Below are 19,779 nucleotides of genomic sequence, written 5' to 3' on the forward strand. Positions count from 1 at the left end.
TACCAGTGTTTTTTATATTTGCAGGATTAAAAAAAATCATATATTCAATTTTGTACCCTGATTTTTCACTTCTAGTGTCATGTGCAGGGTTCATGTCATTTTATTTGCATTGTTGTGATTTTGATAAGCATAATTTAATAGCTGCACTTAGTCTGTTAGGTTATACATTGGTTATTTTTGCCATTTCCTTTGTAAGGGACTGATTATAATTTTTTACTATTATAAATAACATTGAAATGAATTTATTTGTGCATCAAGTTTTTTTCATACATTTTGAATTGTCTTTATCTCTCATCCAGTATTTTTGCTTAGCTATTGCGACTCTACACCTTACACAGCTTATTAGGTTAAACACACATTGATTTTTTTCCAGCGTTTGCCCACAGTGTCAGCGACATTGTCCAAGTTCTGTATGAAATTAGCCCTTCTTTAAGACTCTGAGATTATTGTTACTACCCACACTCCCACTGTCTTTGTGGTGATGTTCCGCTTGTAATTACTTAAAAAAATTTTTTTTTAAAGTTTATTTATTTTTGAGAGACAGAGTGTGAGTGGGGGAGGGGTAGAGGGAGAGAGAGGGAGACACAGAATCTGAAGCAGGCTCCAGGCTCTGAGCTGTCAGCACAGAGCCTCACATGGGGCTCAAACCCACGAACTGTGAGATCATGACCTGAGCTGAAGTTGGACGCTTAACCGACTGAGCCACCCAGGCGCCCCTACTTTTTTTTTTCTTTTTAATGTTATTTTTGAGAGAGAGTGTGAGTGCAGTGAGACAGAGAATCCAAAGCGGCTCCGTGCTGACAGTTTACAACCCCATCCCAGACTCAACTCAGGAGCTGGGGGATCAAGACCTGATGGTTGGACGCTCAACGGACTAAACCACCCAGGCGCCCCCTTCCTTGTAGTTCCTGATGTCTTTTCCAGCTAGCAGTCAGTCCTTATTTGGAGCACCTTAGTCTGTAGGCCATGTTCAAATAACTAATTGAAATTCAAAAGGGAAAGGGTTACAGTTAATCCTCTTTCTCCCTGGAGGCTCCTCAGCAGAGGCATAAGTATCTACCCACTTCTCAGCCACTTTCAAGTCAAGCATGTAGACAAAAAATAATAAATACATCAAAAAGTTCTTTTACATTCTTCTCTCATGACATTGGGTATATGCTTGCCTTACATCTGTGGAATCAAAAGGGACCCCTCCAAAGGTTCATTCTAGCAAAGGAAAACGTTTTTCTTCACCAGATACCCTCCTACATGTGATTTCCTACCACTTGGCCTCCCTTGAATCCGCTCCTGCTCAACTAGCCCTCGGTTGATTCCTACTGATCATTTTTCCGTGAGCCGACCTGGGTCAGAAATAACAGGAGGAAAACCAGCTTTGGGACCAGCTACAGGTTACTACAGGACTTGATTGCCGGACACGAATTCTCCCTACAAGACCGAGTAGGGCAAAGGTGGTGCCGTATTGTAGCAGTCGCCCAGGGGTCGCCGGTGGAAGGCGTCACGGCCATCTGCCCTGCACCAGACGCTGGAGACAGAGCAGACAGGTCCTCCCCGGAGGAACCTGGCCCGGAGCGGGGCGAAAGGGAAGCCGCCGGCTTAACGCATCTTGACTGACTGCCAGGGAGCAGGCGCGACAGTTCACAGTCGTATCTCCTCGCGAGGAGGCGTCTTTACCGCAAACTGCAGTTCCGCATGGAACCTGACCCTTAGTCACTTCGTCTCTAGCGTCTGGAGTTTCCTGCTCAGCCACTCCACCCCAAGGGCCTCCGTGGAGGCGGAACTACTGTGTCAGGGGTCGTGGTTTTCAGGGAAGTGTCGCGGTCGGATTGACAAGAGGGCGGGCAGTAGGCGGGACTTCCGGCCCGCTGTTCCGTCAGCTGCCTTTCCCGGGCGTCTCCCCGCAACCTCCTCAACTTCCCTTGTCCGTGACGCGGCGCCTGGGAGAAATCCGACGGGACGGGGGCCGGGGGGAGCGTGACCTCACCACTGCAGGTGAGGACCCGGTGTGTGCATATCCTTGCGGCTGTCTTTGAGAGAACAGACTGTGCGGCTAGGACCGCGAGGAGACTGACTGAAAGAGGAGTGGGTCAGTGACAGCGAAGGGAGTGTAAGGAGGGGCTGTGGAGGCTACTGTGACCCAGAGGGGCAGTGACAGCGAGGGGACTGACCGAGATGTAGCTGCTTGCGAGGAGCGTGCGACCCAGAGGCAGTGAATGCGAAGGGACTCTGACCTCGGAGAGCGCGAGGCAGAAGCTGCGAAGGGACTACGAATGAGAAAGTATGAGGCAATGACTTGGAGGAGACTCTGGTCGATGGATAGTGACTGTGAGGGGACTCTGATCTAAGGGAACTGAAGGAATGGCTGCAGGGGGATCGACCAGCAGTTACTTTGAGGGGCTGGCTTGGACAGCACTGTGGGCTCAGTGACTGGACATGGTACTGTAGGGTTATGTCTGGGCACTTGGTGTGGTTGGGTGGTCATGACTGGGCAGAGAAGGTGTTTAGTGTAAAGAACACTGGTCTGGGACTTATCAGGCCCGAGTTTAATTTTATGGACAACCATCTTGTGGCTGGGAAACGTAACCTCAGGACTGAGCTACAGTTTCTTCATCAGTGAATGGGAAGTTTGGACTAGATTAATATTTCCCGGACTGTGGATTCCATCCTATTATTGGGTTGTGAAGTCCATTTAGTGGATAGCACCTGAATTTAAAACAAAATGGAATACAGTAGAAATTTTCAGTGTGTTCACATAGTGAGGGTAAGTATTGTTTCATGAAACTTGTTTCAGTTATCCGTGTATGAGATTATGATGTCAAATGGATTTCATATATCTTAAAATGTATGAAATGTAGTAAAAATGTTTTTAAAATGTTGGACTAGGTTATTTCTGACTTTTCTTTCAGGCCTAAAATGCCGTGATTCTATGTTTAGGAGACTGTTTGGATGTGCAAAGACTGGCTCTGGCTGGGGCATAGCCTCCATCAGATTGACTTAACGGGCAAAGGCTTCCCAAATATAAGTGAGATGACCGGTTATGATGGAGGACTGAAACTCACAATCTCAGTTGGGGGAACTAGAACTCACATTTTGCAATAGAGACAGTGGTATTTACAGAGGCAGTGAGGATACAGGGGTTTGTGATAGGAAAAACTGCTAGAAATAGACATTGAGAAAGAGGAAGCTTTGAGGAGGGTAGGAACAAGGCTTAGGAAGGGAATTGAAGACAGAGACAGAAAACATTCTGCCAAGAATAAAATGGGAGTAGGGAGATATGGCCTTCAGGGCCCTTTTCAATCTTGACATTTAGTGATTCTGTAAGTACCAAGAATTGCTGGTAAAAAGATATTATTTGGGAATGGTGTTGGTCCAGTAATCAATGGTAAACAGATGGTGACCATGATGGGGAAGAAAGGATGATGCTTAGAAAGTCAACAGTGGTGACTGGAATACCATACCAGAGAGGCTTTGATATATTTAGCTGTCCAGCTCAGTGATTTGTGCACTGGAGGCCAAGACTGGCATACTGGAAATGATACCATGCTGTGGGTAACGTTTTAGCTGCTGTTTTTATTCCTGCTGATCCCATTTGTGAGGGTGGCTGGTGATGCAGATGAAATGAACTAAAGTGAATTTCACTACCCTCTCTCTACAAACCTTTGTAGAAGGTGCTACTGATTGTACCACCTGGTGGTTTTTTAAAAAATCTAATAGAAGAAACTTGAGGTAATTTTACTTTATCTGACACTGCATTTATCTGATAACCTAATAGTCACCCCCACTTCCTATACATGTACACTTTGTGATACAGGAAGGGAGTTCAGAAAGATTCTTGAGTGGTAGTGAGTTGTGAATAATGCCTTTGTTTAGCTAAAAAATGGCTAGTTACACCTTTTTCTAAAACATTAGATGTTTACTTGGCTTACATTCTACATAACTAAAAGGAACTACTCAAGAATTTCTTTCTGTAACCAAATATGGTTGGCTGAGCAGCACAGGTTTGAGCTGCGTGGGTCCATGTACACGTGGATATTTTTTCGATTTATGCAATGCTGTCAATGTATTTTTCCTTCCTTATGATTTTCTTAATAAAATTTTGTTTCCTCTAGCTTTATTGTAAGAATACAGTATATAATACATATAACATACAAAACGTGTTAATCAACTGTTTATGTTATTGGTAAGGCTTCCAGTCAACAGTAGGCTATTAGTAGTCAAGTTTTGGAGAAGTCAGAAGTTATATATAGATTCTCAACATGTGTGTGTTGGGGGGCGGTGCCCCTCATCTCTGTGTTGTTCAAGGGTCAGTTTTATATGCTTCAAGATAACTGACTTAGAAGAGAAGACATTTAGGCCTGGGGACTGCACTACTGCCTCTGGGGTCCTTTGTGTTTGTTGAATGAAAGGATTCTTTTTGACCGGCCTGTTTTGCAAATTCCCTTCAAAAACCAGTATTATGTCCTGATTGATAAGGAATGAACTTTATTCTTTTCTTAGCCTATGGTTTCTCTTCCAATAAACAGTTGAGGTTTTATTTTTCTCGGGGACCTTCTCGTTGGATATGTGATCCCTTAGGGAAAATAATCTAGTCAGAGCCTTGGATTCAGAAATCCCAGGTTACTTTATCTGATGTTAACACTGACTCACTCTGTGAGTATGGGAAGAATTGTTTGCTTTTTCTTGTTTCAGCTTTTCTAACTATGGCAGAGGTTGCTATTCGTCTGCTTAAACAATCCTTTAATAATCTGAAACATACGCACACTTACAAATCTTGTATACAATCTCATGGCATTTGTAAACCACCTGACCCCATTCATGATTCCCCTATAGAACTGTCTAATCTCTAGGTTAGACATCATTACCCTAGGGAGCTGAATAATTTTTCTGTGTTATAAATGCTGATAAGAATTAATTTATAAAATATAGAGAAAGCAAGAATAATAATTTGCTATTGTTAATGACGAGTAATGACAAAAATATCTAGTAATAATTGTAATTTTATGCTTTTCACGTATTTGCATAACTCTGATCTGAAGTCAGATTTTTTGGCGCTTCTACTAATAGAGAACTCCCTCTTCTACAATTGAGTCAGTAAATTCAGGGACTATACATTTTTACAACTCTATTTTGCAGTATGTGCCAAAGCTCCACTCCAGCAGGGGGGAAAAAAAAAGAACTGTGAGTCTCTAACAAATATTTGGCATTGGGTTAGGTTTGTTTACATGCATTATCTCATTAACATAAATAATTGCATTGCTTGTATTTTACTATTTGCAAACAAGATTAGTAGATAGCTATATAGCTGGCTTTTTTTGGTTTTTGTTTTGTCTTTTTATCCCTTTTTTGGATAACTCTCTTGTTAAAAGTTAGATTGGTTTGAAGCTTTCTATATTTGTACTAGAGTGATTGCCAATGAGCTAGGGGAACCCCTGGCTGTTAGATCACATTCACAACTATTTGCAAACCAGCTGTGAAGTGAAGGCTGGTAAAAAAAAAAAAAAAATAGTGACATATGGTCTTTGCTGTATGCTAGAGAACAAATGGTATGTGTAGCACTTAACAGAAAGCAGGTAGTTTTTGGTTTTTTTTTTAGGTGGTTTTTCTTATCTAAAGGGAATTACCTTAGATGTGATTATCCTTGTTTATTTTCTGGCCCTAAAGTAGAAGTCTTTTTTTTTTTTTTTTTTTTTTAGAGTAGAAATCTTAAATCATTTTGTGCCATGGACGCCTTTGGCAGTATGGTGAAGCCTTGTGTATTCCCTTTTGGAATAATATTTTTATGTGCAAAAAACAAAATATAATTATAAAGGAAACTGTTGAAATATAGTTATCAAAATGTTTTTAATATGTGTGATACAATGCTATATATGCTTTTTATTAACATAGTAAATGTTTACTATCAATGGATCTTATAACCATAATAACTTTATTTTTTTTAAGTTTATATATTTTGAGAGAGAGAAAACATGAGTGGGGGAAGGACAGAGAGAAGGAGAGACAGAGAATCCCAAGTAGACTCTGCGTGGTCAGCACCGAGCCAGATGCGGGACTCAAACTCACAAACCCATAAGATCATGACCTGAGCCTAAGACGCTTAACGAATTGAACCACCCAGGTGGCCCTAACCATAATTACTTTAAAATGATCATATGTTTAAACAATATTTGAAGATATTTGTAATAAGTATAATGTCTAAATATATCTAAGATTTCAATTGGTAACAAAGTCTACTGTTACTGTTGTGGCTTATGTTCATAACTGAAGGAAGTGGTGAATTTGCCAGAGGTTAGTAAAAGTGAAGATATGATTTTTTTTTTTTTTTTTTTGGTCCAACCCAGACTCCCTGAATCTATTGTAGACCCTGCCTTAGAGATATAAATTCTGTAACTCACTCTAGGAAGAGCAGAATCTAAATACAGTGTTTACTTACTGAATCTTGTAGTGGAAAAGTGGTGGAGCAAAATCGTTCAACCGTAAGAATTATTACAAGCGTTCCTTGTGGTTTTTAGTATAATCTCTTTCCAAAAAAGTTCTATTATACGGCCACGTGCAAATATAAGCTTTATTTTGTTCCATGGAGAACCCAGGGTCTGGCACAGAGTAAGTACCCACTCAATATCTGTTGAAAAAAAGGTTTCTCTGAAGAAATTAAAGACAAGAGATCAAGTTCAAAGATAAGATATTAGATGTGGCAATTTACAAGCTTCAGATATTGAGGCATAGCATTGAGCTCTGGTTTAAAACTAATCTGTCAGTGTAGGTTATGTTGTGACATTTACTTTTTCATTTGGCATTTCCTACATCAGGCATACTTAAGACTTATTCTATATAGTGTAGTAGTACATACAGGTCAGTGATATAAACTGCAGTAATCCTGTATCAGAAAGTTATAGTACAATTTCTTGAAATAATCATATTCCTAGCACTAACTTCTACTTTACAGCTGTTTGCATAATCTAGGTAGGATTTTCTTCCAAATTATTGATAAAACTGGCTCCGTCTTCATTTAGGATAAGAGTTGGATTTTTTTTTTTTGGGGGGGGGGGTAAAGAGCCAGATAGTAAATATTAGGCTTTATAGGTCATACAGTGTCTGTTGCAACTACTCATCTCTGCAGTTGTAGCACAAAAGCAGCATAGACAGTACATCAGTGAATGGGTGTGGTTGTGTTCCAATAAAACTTTAGTTACAAAAGCAGGCAGTGGGCCATTTCTGGCCTGTGGGCTGTTTTTTGTTAATTCCTGATCTAGGAGGTCTGCTGGTTCTTGAATCCAATTCCTCCTCCCCACTATGGGTTAGACATACCCTCTCTCTAACTTCAAAGGCCTTTATATAAGCGATGACATGACTGCATTCTTCAGAAAGGCCTGAATGTACAGCAGATGAAGTGATTAATGCCAAGAGTATTAGATGCACTTTGACCTAGGAGTTCAGAGTTTGCCTCTTAAGAGCACCACTTTATCAGGGCTCCTTGGTGGCTCAGTCGGTTAAGCGTCCAACTTCAGCTCAGGTCATGATCTCATGGTTCATGGGTTTGAGCCCCATGTTGGGCTCTGTGCTAATAGCTCAGAGCCTGGAGCCGGGTTCGGTTTCTGTGTCTCCCTCTCTCTCTGCCCCTCCCCCGCTCGTGCTCTGTCTCTCTCTCTCAAAAATAAATAAACATTAAAAAAAATAAAAGAGCACCACTTTATTAAGCTCCACAATGGTAGAAGCAGGTAAAGATCCCAAATATAAAGTATGCTTGCTTACTCAGCTTTGTAACTGAACATAATGTAAAAAGTAAACCATTACTGGGCATATGGTTTTACTGAGGAAATCTCTGGGAAATCTCCCAGAGATGGGAGAAGCAGGAATAGAATACAAAGGAAAAATTCATGTTTCCTCTTTTTGCAGATAGTTCTCTGCAGTACTCTGGCAAATTTGAATTCAGTTTTTGAAACTTGAAGAATGTATGTGATCGCAACTTGCTATTACTTAGGTTGTTGCATAGGTTAGGAAACAGAGTCTACCTCCTCTTTCACGTTGGAGTGCTTACTAGATCTGTTAACAATAAGGAAGTAGAATAGAAGGGATTGAGTGGGAGTCCTTAAAGCTGCACTTTAGGAGCCTTTCATCTTTAAAACACAAGCATATGCATGCCAGTACCCAGATTTTGTCTGCCTTAGGGTACATATTGGAAAAAATGCTTTACTAGAGTTATCTTCAGAATCTTCTCCTTGCTACCCTTCCCACCTCACACACATTTCCACTTCTCTGTACTTTCTTAGTAGCAAATTTGATGCATCCAAGCAGGCATTTATTGGAACATTGAAGAACAAGACAAGCAGTGTGTACTGGGAGGTGAGTCAGCAGAAATGGAGCCAGATTTTGTGAATCTGAGTAAAAATTGCAGGCAAAATACTACGTTCTGTATCTTGAAAGCAATTTGAGACACTAATTCATTTAATAGGCTTGGTGGTGGTCTGGTGGTGGTGGCAGTTGTCTATATTTAGAATTTGTGCATGAATGGAGAATTTGACTAAGATAAGGTGACTAATCTAGGGACTGAAAAGGTAGCAATATTGGAAAAATGAGGCCTTACAAATGCTGCACTCTCACTGTCAGCTTCCTTTGACAAAGAAATTTTTTGTAGGATAAACCGCTAAAGAAACAGGAAGTGTTGGCACACACCAATGAATTCGTAAGGGAGGCTATGTATTCTATCTTCAGCTACTTTCATTCTCACTCATCCCAGCTTAATGTGGATGCTATGGTTGGAAGCCAGAATCCACCTGCAAAATATTAGGTAATTTCCCACTCCCCATCCCCATTTTGATCTTATACCATATTGGTTCTTTTCCCTGCCTTATTGCCTTCTGGACAACCTGTTATGTTAAGGCAGCCTGTGTATGTATTTTTTTCTCCTTCTGGAATGTAGATGTTTTAAAGCCACCTTTTCCAGAAAGAATGTGCACCTTTACTTAATGGTGTTGGTTGATTACAGAGGTGCAGTTATCATAAATGAAGAGTTTGGGAAGTATTGTTCCTCACTGTTGTAGGTATTCAATTACTGGGCGATTGTGAATGTGGTATAGGTGATGTGGCTTTAGATGCAGCAAAGTTTCAGTTTAATAACTAAAAGCCATCATGTATTTACTATCCTCAGTATGTCCTCATCCTCCCACATGCCTTTTCTCAATAGCAAACTTGATGTGTCCTGGCAGGCATCTGTTGTAACTTTTGGGGAACTGGTAATTTTTTCCAGTAAGGCATTGATAACTAAAAGAACTCTTTTTTTTCCCTAATAAGGCACTAATTATAAAATTATTCTATATGCTTCTGTGGTGTATAAGTTAGTGGATGTGAGGGAGGATGGGGATGGTCTGAGAGAGCCAGTGAAAAATGGTTTCTTCAGAAATCTATAAAGTCAGAATTTAAAAAGTAGTAGTAGTTCTAGAGGAAAAGCATGAGGGTTAATCTCTATGATTTCTAAATTCGTTTAGAGTTATTGTTATGGAATGTCTGTGACCTTCGTGTTCTCCATCTCCTAAGGAGGTAAGATACAGAAGTGTTTTATGTGAAACACCAAAAGTATTAGGTGTGTTTGTTCCAAATCCATAGGATCTTAAGACCTGAGTTTAAGTCTAATGTGTAATGTTCAGTTTAAAGTATAATGTAAAATACAATGTAAGACACAAAAATCATCTTTAGAAAACAGAAGAACTGTATGCAAAAAGGAATAATGTGGGCAGGTAAGGAAAAATATTTTTAACAGGATGGGACTTGCGTTGTGTCATCTTTGATACACTTATAAACTGACAAGAACTTGACCCCTTTCCATCAAAACAGAACAGTAATGTATAAAGAAAGTGCTTTTCAAAATTTCAGAGTGGTTTTCTATACTTAGTATATTTATTTAAATAGTTATTGAGTGCCTACTCTGTGCCAGAGCTCATTGATAGGTATTGGATGCATCAATTGTGATTTTTGTGGTTTCAAGTGATAAGAAACCCAGTTTAACTAACTTAAGCAAAAAGGAGAGTGTATTGGTTGGCACAATTAGACAGTTGAGGATCTGAATTCTCTCCATCACTAGCTTGCTTTCTCTGTGTCTGTGTTGACAATTTCAAAAGAGGCTCTCCTCCTGGTGATAGGATGGGGCACTGGATTGTCACAGGATGGTTACCAAAGCCGTGTCTTTAGGTTCACATCCACAGAGAAAGAAGTGATCATCTTTGTCCAAGCATTCCCATCTGGTGAGTTCTAAATTTACTCTGATTGGACTGGCTTAGGTCACCTATTACTGCCTATCCCTTCTCCCTTCCTCCCCCAATCTCTGGCCAGGGGAGAGTGATGTGCTGATTGGTTTAGGGCACATGTTATCTGATGCTAGGGTTTGAGATTGAAGCTTACACAGACCAAATGAAAGCGAGTTTCCAAATGAAAATGGGCTCTTTTTGGAGCAGGAGGGTTGAACAGTGGGAAGACAAACAACAGATCTCCACTACATCAGGGAGTTTATAGTCTAATTTCTCATTTAACCCTTAGCATGACTTAGAAATTAAGTACATTTTAATAGAGCCTTCCTTAATCACATGAAGAAACTCTTAGAATCAAGGGACTTACCTTAACCTCGAGTTAAGGTACTAGAAGGAGCTAGAATTAAATCCCAGTTTATATGATATGATTCCTAGTCTAGCGCCCTCGCTACTCTTCTGTTTTGGCCCAAACCAAAACAAGTCCCTAGAGTTCTTGAGTAGTCTGCCATCAATATGCCCAGTGAGAAGGGAGCCCACTGTTTATGAAAGATGAAAGTAAATTCCTGTCTGACAGAATATAGTAAGTGGTTTTGATTAAATTCATATATGACCATTTTATATACTAGGTAGCATAGTGTTGTTAAGTGCACAGACCCTAGAGTCAGAATGCTTAGGTTCAAATCCTGTTTTTGCCCTGTCCTAGGTGTGTGATGTCCATCATTTAACGTAGCTGTGCCTTAATTTCCTCATCTGCAAATTAGAGATAATAGTATTACCTACCTTATAGGATTGTTGTGAGGGTTAAATTACTTAATATATGCAGAAGTTGAAAGTTCTTGGCCATAGAAAGTATTCTGTAAGTGTTAGCTATAATTATTATCATCACTATTATCATCATAATCTTTGGTATTATGATAGAGAAATATGGATTGTGTGATAATGCAGTGAAACAGATTTACATCTGATTGAATACCCTAATCATTAAGAATTTTAAATATATTCTATATTCTGTTTTCTAAAGATAAACTCTGCCATGTTTTATATTGTATTAAACTAGAGTATTAGGAGTGGATCTTATTTTGGCTCAGGTCATGATCACGCAGTTCATGGAATTAGGTCTCACATTGGGCTGTGTGTCAGGCTCTGTGCTACTGGCTGGGAGCCTGCTTGGGATTCTCTCCCCACCTCTGTCTCTCTGCCCCTCCTCCCTTTGCACATTTGTGTTCCCTCTCAAAATAAATAAGTAAACATTAAAAAAGAGTGGGTCATCACAAGGGGGAAAGGATCTAGTGGTATGTCACGTTGGCATATGATGACATATATCAATCCTGATCAATATTTTCATCAGTGACTTCGATGGAGACATAAAAACATTTTCAAGTTTACAGACTACATAAAATTATGATAAATAGCTAATATTATAGATGGCAGTCAAAATTTGAAATTATTTTAACAGACTGGAATAAGCAAAAAGATCAACCAAAATGGACTTTAACAGGATAATGACCAACAAAAGGAATAAATGTGTTTCTACACAACCTCAGCTTGAATGTCCTGGTGTGCCAAAAGGAAATGCCTCCTGAGGTAACCCAGTCCCATTTCAGATAACTCTTTTGTTCCTAAAAAGGTTATTATTATGTTTAGTTAAAATTTATAACTCTGCATCTTCCAACCAATGATGCATTTTTTGGTCGACTCTCACAGAACAACTGTTTGCTCTATCCAACATGACAAGCATTCAGATATTTAGAGATAGTTATCAGGTACCTTCTTATATAGTATAGTATTGTACTATATAGTATATAGTATTGTACTATATAGTATAGTATGTACTACTATAGTAGTTAGGGCTGTGTAGTCTGCAGCCAGGCTGACTGAATCTGATTCCTAGCTTCTCAGCTTACTAGCTATGTGACCTTAACTGTGCCTCAGTTTTCTCATCTGTAAAAATAGTGTTAAAAAACAATATAACTATGTCGAAGGATTGTGAAATTAAGGGAGTTTTAAATATTTTTAAGTATTTAGGTATACAGGTGTTATATAAGTGCTCACTGTTAGTAGTAGTGGTGGTAATATTTCTTTCTTCATCACAGCTTAAGATCAGACTCTCTAGAAGGAGCGCTTGGGTGGCTTAGTCAGTTAAATGTCTGACTCTTGTTTGTGGCTCAGGTCATGATCTCGCAGTTTGTGGGATAGAGCCCCAAGTTGGGCTCTGTGCTGGCAGCACGAAGCCTGCTTGGGAGTCTCTCTGTCCCCCTCTCTCTCTCTGCCCCTTGCTCACATGCACACACACACTCTCTCTCTCTCTCAAATAAATAACCTTAGAGAAAAAAAAAGATCAGACTCTGGAAGAGTTCTTGCTACAACAGTAGTTATTAAATGGGGTAGGAGTGGGAGATATATAGCAGGAGATATAGCATATTTAATATTTTACCATATTTTTACATTAAAATGTAAAATATGTACAAGCACTACTGTGTGCCAAGCACTGATTAAAGCTTTACATGGATTACTCCATTTGAACCTCATTTGTTAGGTGATGCAACTCTGACGATTAAGGAATTTGTTCCAAGTTCTCATGGCTAATAAGTGGTAGAGATAGGATTCATATTTAGGTAATCTGACTTTAGGGCCTGAACTCTCTTAATCACTACACTATGCTGACGAAGCAAGGTTAAGATTTCTGTATTTCTTAAAATGGAGCATGGATAAATAATATTGAGAAACACTGCCTTACACATTTGATTAAAGGTGTTTATATAAGGCAGATGGAGAGATTTTGTTGTATGTATTCAAATGAAATACAGGTAAAATATATTAGTATTACTATTATTTACCAAAGGGCTTTGTAACATTAATAACAATGGTTGCCTTGATTCTTTTTATGTTTGTGAAGTTTACTTTGGCTTTTTAATTAGCTAATCATACAAATCCTTTCTCTTGCCTTGAGTCCTCATTATGATATTTTATATTTTTTGTTTGATTTTTTTTAAAAAGTTTATTTATTTATTTTGAGAGAGAGAGAGAGAGAGAGAGAGAGAGAATCCCAAGCAGGCTCCATGCTGTCAGTTCAGAGCCCCATATGGGGCTTGAATCCACGAACCATGAGATTATAACCTGAGCCAAAATCAAGAATCAGTGCTTAACTGACTGAGCCACCTAGGCACCCCTGTGGTTTTTTAATCTAGTGAAATAGATCCAGTGTCACAAGGTCCAACCACCCCAGATACTAATTTGGCTTTAGAATGTCTTTAAAACCACACTGACAATATTTTAACTCTTGGAAGGAGAGCCTTTGCTTCTTTCTAGTATAATTCCACCATGATTTTTCTAGTTAAGTTGAATCATATGACAAGATGATTCAGTATTTTAAGAAGTAAGCAGTTCAAAAGCAAAGCAAATTTTATGTTATGTGTATTTTGCCACAATATAAAACAAACAAAAAAGCAAAGCAAAGTTGAAGTCAGGGAGGGAGGGATAGATTATAAAGTGAGTGGCATGAAGAAACCTGAGAGTGATAGTTATGTTGCTTATCTTAATTTTGATGATTCACAGATGTATAGATATGTTAAAACTCATTAAATTATATACTTTAAATACAGTTTGTTGTGTGTCAATTATACTTCAATAAAGCTGTAAAAATATTGTAGCACATATTACCCCCCTCCCCTCCTTTTACTCCCCACCCCACCCCCACACACAGAGCAGACTTCTGAGAAATTCCTATAAACATGTTTTTGGACCTGTTAAGTATTTTTCTGTTAAACACTAAAGAATTTTAACTGTAAGTTATGGAAAATAATTGTGAAAATATGACATGACATTTATTCCCTTGATTTATTATGGCACCCTTAAAATTCTTTTATATCATGAATGGAAAGTGCCACCTATTTGTAATGTCAGAAGAGGGAAGAACAGAGATTAAAGAATTTTTTTATTTTTTTATTTTTGAGAGACTGAACTCAAGTGAGTGTGGGGGAGAGAGAGAGAGGGAATGAGAATCTTAAGCAGGCTCTATGCTCAGCTTGGTGTTGGACATGGAGCTCGATCTCATGACTCTGGAACATTGACCCCAGCCGAAATCAAAAGTGGGGAGGGAGCTTAACCAACTGAGCCACCCAGGTGCCCCAAGAATTCTTTATTGCTTAAGTTGAAAGCTTAGAAAAATCATAGCAAAACTATCTAATAGGGAAGATCTACATATCTGTACAGCTGACAAATTGGACTGCCTCTGAATCAGGCCAATAGCCATGTCAGTTATGTTTGATTGGTCCTGGGGCCTTGTTTACCTTTTAAGTAACTGTGACCTTTTATTCTGTGCAGTTAAGGCTGATTTACATCAGTAAGAACTTAAGGGACCCATGCCGTAAGGAGAATGTTCTTGATAGAAGGAAGCAACAGTATTGATGATGAGACAGCTTCTTTTTAAAAGTCTTGGATTTCTGGGGCACCGGGTGGCTCAGTTGGTTAAGCATTGGACTTCAGCTCAGATCATGATCTGACATGAGTTTGAGTCCGGCATCCGATGTGTGCTCTCAGTGCGGAGCCTGCTTTGGATTCTCTGTCTTCCTCTCTCTCTGCCCCTCCCCTGCTCACTCTCTCTCTCCCAAAAACAAACATAATAAATAAATGAGGAAGGAAGGAAGGAAGGAAGGAAGGAAGGAAGGAAGGAAGGAAGGAAGGAAGGAAGGAAGGAAGGAAGTAAAAACCTTGGATTCTAGGAGATAGCCCAATATAGTGGTGAAGACTTGGGAATTAGGCAAGCCTGGATTTAAATCCTGGCTCTCCCATTGGCCGGCTGTGTGATCTGTTGGTTATGTTGCTTAACTTCCTTGATCTTTAGTTTTCTCATTTGTAAGTTGGGGCTAATAATACCTGCATCTCAGGTTGTATGGGTTAAATGAGAATAATGTGTATTAAGTGCCTAGCACAGTGCTTGGCACATAGTAAATATTCAAAAAAAGATAGTCATTATTATGATTGTTGCTGTTATGATCTTACTTCCTTGCAAGATGTTTAGATTACGAGAACATATACTTCTTGGAATATTTGTATCATGTATACTAAATCAAAGAATTAGGAAGGAGAAGGAATATGTTTCTAGAGAATCTGAAAGACAATCTTATATGAGAGCCTATCTATGTGGAAAATTGTTACAGAACATTTTAAAAATTAAACTTTTTATTTGAAAAGTGTAAAGCCTATAGAAAAGTTGCAAGAATATTAAAATTAACTCCTTTATACCCCATCTAGTTGCATACATTGATAACATTTTGCCATATTTGCTTTACCTTTTTTTATATATAACATAGTGTACACAATTTTCTTCTTCTTTCTCCTCCCCCACTCCTTCCCTTTCTTCTCCTCCATCCCCTTCCTTTGTTCCCTCCTCCCTCCCTCCCTTCTTTCACCTCCTTTCTATACTGCTATTGCTGCTGCTGAGGGTAAGTTGCAGAGATCATGACCCTTTTACCTCAAGGTACTTCAGCATTTATCTCCTTAAAACAAGGATAGTCTTTTACATAACATAGTGTAGTTATCAGGAAGTTTATTTTTTTCAATGTTTATTTATTTTTGAGACAGAGAGAGAGAGTGTGTGAGCCGGAGAGGGACAGAGAGAGAGACAGGAGATGAAGTGAGTTCTATGCTGACAGCAGAGAGCCCAATATGGGGCCTAAACTCACGAACTCTGAGATCATGACCTGAGCTGAAGTTGGACACTTAGCCGACTGAGCTACCCAGGCGCCCCAGGAAGTTTATTTTAACGTTGATGTGTATTATGATTTGGTACACAGTCCATATTCAGATTTTACTGATTGTCCTAATGACTACCCTTTATAACAATTTCTCCTGCAGTCTAGAAATGAAATTTCGTTGTCATTTCTTTGGAACAATCCCTCAGCCTTTCAGTGTGTGTGTGTGTGTGTGTGTGTGTGTGTGTGTGTGTGTGAATTTATTATTTATTTTGAAAGAGAGAGAGCGTGCTTGAACTGGGGAGGGGCATAGAGAGAAAGAATCACAAGCAGGCTCCACATCATCAGTGTGGACCAACGTAGCACTTGAAGTCATGAACCATGAGATCATGACCTGAGCGAAAATCAACGACTGAGCCACCCAGGCGCCCTTCATTGTTTTTCATGGTTTACATTTTTTGAAGAGTAACAGGCTTTATTTATTTATTTATTTATTTATTTATTTATTTATTTATTTATATCCATGCTCAGCGTGGAGCCCAATGGGAGGCTCATGGCCTGAGCCAAAATCAAGAGTCTATGTTCAACCAATTAAGCCACCCAGGCACCCTGTAGAATCTTATTTTTTTTTTTTTTTGAGAAAGAGAGAATGTGTGCGAAAGCACGTGCTGGGGAGGGGCAGAGAGAAAGGGGACAGAGGATCTGAAGCAGGCTGTGTGCTGACTGCCGGGAGCCCGATGCGGGCTCAAACTGTGAGATCTGGTCTGAGCCAAAGTCTGGCACTTAACCCAATTGAGCCACCCAGGCACCCCTACAATGTCTTTTAATTGAGGTTTGTTTGCTTGTTCCTTATAAATCCATACAGGCTACGCATTTGGGGCAGGTGATGGAGACATTATTGGTGATGTTAGTTAACTTGGATCACTTGGCTAAGAAATTTTTTCGTTATAAAGTTAACTCTTTTCCCTTTGTAATTAATAAGTAATTTATGAGAATTGCTTCAAAATACATGGAGATACTTTGAAACTGTCTAAATATCCTGTTCTTTAGCAAATTTCCCCCAGTGGTTTTAGAATCCTAAAGAGCACTTTTATATCATGAACATGTGGTTTCTTCAGCTGAATTAAAGTCTTCTTGAGAAAATAGTTTACTTCAAAAAGTATGTATCTTGTACACAGTAAGTTCCCACTATTAGTGACTGCCTGACCTTCAGCTGCCTGACACCAGATTGCTCATTACATTTTTCATGATGGATTTTGTCTACTTACCCTGAGAAGAAGTTAACAGATACTTAAGCAAAAGTCCTGTTGTGTGTAAATTAGAAATGGTCACTAATTGCACTGATTAGGTGTTTTTAGTAGGCCTCAGACCAGTGAGATAGGAGTAGTAATACAATCTCTGGATAGTTTCAAACATATGATAACAATAATGAAGAAAAGCTCTGATCATCACCGGAAAACTTGTTAAATGTATAGCACCTTCATTCCATTTTAATTTGCATTCGTGATGAAAGGAAGTTTCTGGGTGGTGTTCATCTTTCACTTTGGACTCTGACATTTTTCATGTCAGCCTAATACTTAGCCATGACTCATGGGTGTCACCTTCACTCTTTAAGAATTAGGTCAGATTTCTCTTAGATCTTGTCATATTGCCACTTGGAATTTAGCTGGAGGAAAGAAAATAAGGCTCAACTGCAGTTGTTTAGATGAACATCTTATTCAGGAGGGCTAATTAGAGACAGAAAGGTGGAGTAGAATGTCCTCATTCTGTCTGGCATTTTTTTAAAATAGTATTTTATTTTGGGGAGAGTGCAAGTGGGAGAGGGGTAGAGAGAGGAGGACAGAGGATCCAAAGCGGGCTCTGCACTGACAGGCTGACAACAGCGAGCCTAATACGGGGCTCGAACTCATGAACTGCGAGATCATGACCTGAGCCCAAGTTGGATGCTCAAACTGAGCCACCCAGTGCCCCTGGCATTTTTTTTTGTTTTGTTTTTTATCTCTGCTCTGAGGATATTTTTTCCACCTTTCAATGTACATATCTTGGGCAGAAATGACAGTTAACCATTAAAGTTCCTCTATCCCCAATTTCTGGCTGATGCCAGAAATTATCATTATCAATTATCATTATCATTATCAATTAATTTGTGCAAATTATGTTACCCAAGAAAAATGCAGATATCCTTGCAGGGTGTTGGAGAGGTAGCACAAGCCAACATCTAAACATAAACATCAAATATTCAGAGCTGTTCTGTGGTAGCTAGTTGCTAGAAGCTTTCTGCTAAGTGAGAGAGTAATTTATAAGTTTTCACTGGGGGAGGGGAGAAGCCAGGGTGAGGTTTTAATAGTTGGCGCTTTGAATAGCTTAAGGTGCTAACTCTGAAAGAGGAAGGGGAAATGGGTATTAGACCAGGAAAAGGAAGGACATTTAAAAGATACAATATATTTACTTTACAATTTTCATAGATAACCCTGATGGAGTGGTCTCTGAAATCTACAGAGCATTAGGAGTTAAGAAATACATGTTTTGTTAAACCAGGAATTGGTGATGGCTGTCTCTTTTTAAAAAAGGCTCTTTTTTTTTCCATCTGCCCCAAAGACATACCTTTCACTTTTCCTTGTGTCTGTCATATCTCCAGGTGTATCAGGGATGTTATTAGGGGAGGGTGGTAAATTCTATGTAACTGACTTTCTCAACAAAGTTATTTCAATCTTTTACATTTAGACAGGATATGAAATTAGCAGTTGGTATACAGGCTGCATTGGTCAGGGTAATAATTTCCAAGGTCAGGTGATTAATTGTGGCCATTGTTTCACAGAGAGGCATTTCAGTGTTTCTACTAGAGCATGTGTTTTGTGAAGCTTTGTTGTTTTTTGCCAGATGCAATTGACTCATCTTGTGAGATCTGTGCTATGGAATTGATCTTTTGTTCAGTTATCTGTGTTAACATCTCTGAAATACTTGTGACAGACTTTTTCTCCACTTCAATGAGAAAAAAATTCTTTTTCACTTTCTATGACCAGTTAAAAGAAGATGGATGCTCAGAGTTCAGCCAAAGTCAACACAAGAAAGAGGAGGAAAGAGGTACCTGGACCCAATGGGGCAACAGAAGAAGATGGAATTTCTTCAAAAATGCCACGCTGTGCAATTGTAAGGAAGAGATATCTTTTTTGAACACTTAACCTGGCAAGGGGATGGTAAACACTGATATAAAATTAGTGATATCAGTATGACAAATCTTCTTAAATAATGGAAAGAATGAATAGTAAGTGTGAATAGTATTTTCACAGTTGTTGGAAATGTTCTACTTTCTTATCAAATTGAAGTTCACAGCTAACTTGCAAAAGCTTTACATTGGAACTGGAAAAAGAATGTTAGGAAAATTTGGAAGTTGTTAAGTTAGTTTATTAACCTAAAGATTAAATTAAAGTGAATGAAATAGAGAAATTTGAGCTCTAGGCAGTCATCTGATCTTAGTATCATCTCTTAGTGTTTAGTTTTCTGTGTCTTACTTTTTTTCTGCCATATCATGCCTTCACTCTATTACTGGTTATATCTTAGATGAGAGCCTTTTTCTGTTACTGCCTACCTTATATTCCTTTATCCCTGGGACATTATCTTGTATTTCCTAACCACTGCCAAGCTGTCAATGAAACACCCCATTCCAAACTGCTCATCCTGTCTCAGTTTGGTACCCTTCTTTTTTTTTTTTTTTTTTAAATTTTTTTTTTCAACGTTTTTTAATTTATTTTTGGGACAGAGAGAGACAGAGCATGAACAGGGGAGGGGCAGAGAGAGAGGGAGACACAGAATCGGAAACAGGCTCCAGGCTCCGAGCCATCAGCCCAGAG

At 39.1% G+C, this 19,779-nt stretch overlaps 1 protein-coding gene across 5 annotated transcripts in view; it reads left to right on the forward strand.

The window, feature by feature from the left end:
* PCYT1A (phosphate cytidylyltransferase 1A, choline) overlaps positions 1 to 19,779 on the forward strand; it is a 51,328-nt gene that overhangs the window by 2,013 nt on the left and 29,536 nt on the right. Inside the window, exons 1-3 of one of the 5 annotated variants that reach the window (XM_058730985.1) lie at positions 1,848 to 1,989; positions 11,692 to 11,819; positions 18,952 to 19,078. In XM_058730985.1, the coding sequence (XP_058586968.1) occupies positions 18,962 to 19,078 (117 nt within the window). In that variant the 5' untranslated portion in view covers positions 1,848 to 1,989; positions 11,692 to 11,819; positions 18,952 to 18,961. Of the gene's footprint in view, positions 1 to 1,832; positions 1,990 to 2,495; positions 2,759 to 11,691; positions 11,820 to 18,951; positions 19,079 to 19,779 lie in introns of those variants that run through there. The other 4 variants (XM_058730984.1, XM_058730987.1, XM_058730986.1 and 1 more) reach the window with 4 other exon arrangements.

Source organism: Neofelis nebulosa, chromosome 5 (assembly GCF_028018385.1).
Source record: "Neofelis nebulosa isolate mNeoNeb1 chromosome 5, mNeoNeb1.pri, whole genome shotgun sequence".
NCBI classification, from domain to species: domain Eukaryota; kingdom Metazoa; phylum Chordata; class Mammalia; order Carnivora; family Felidae; genus Neofelis; species Neofelis nebulosa.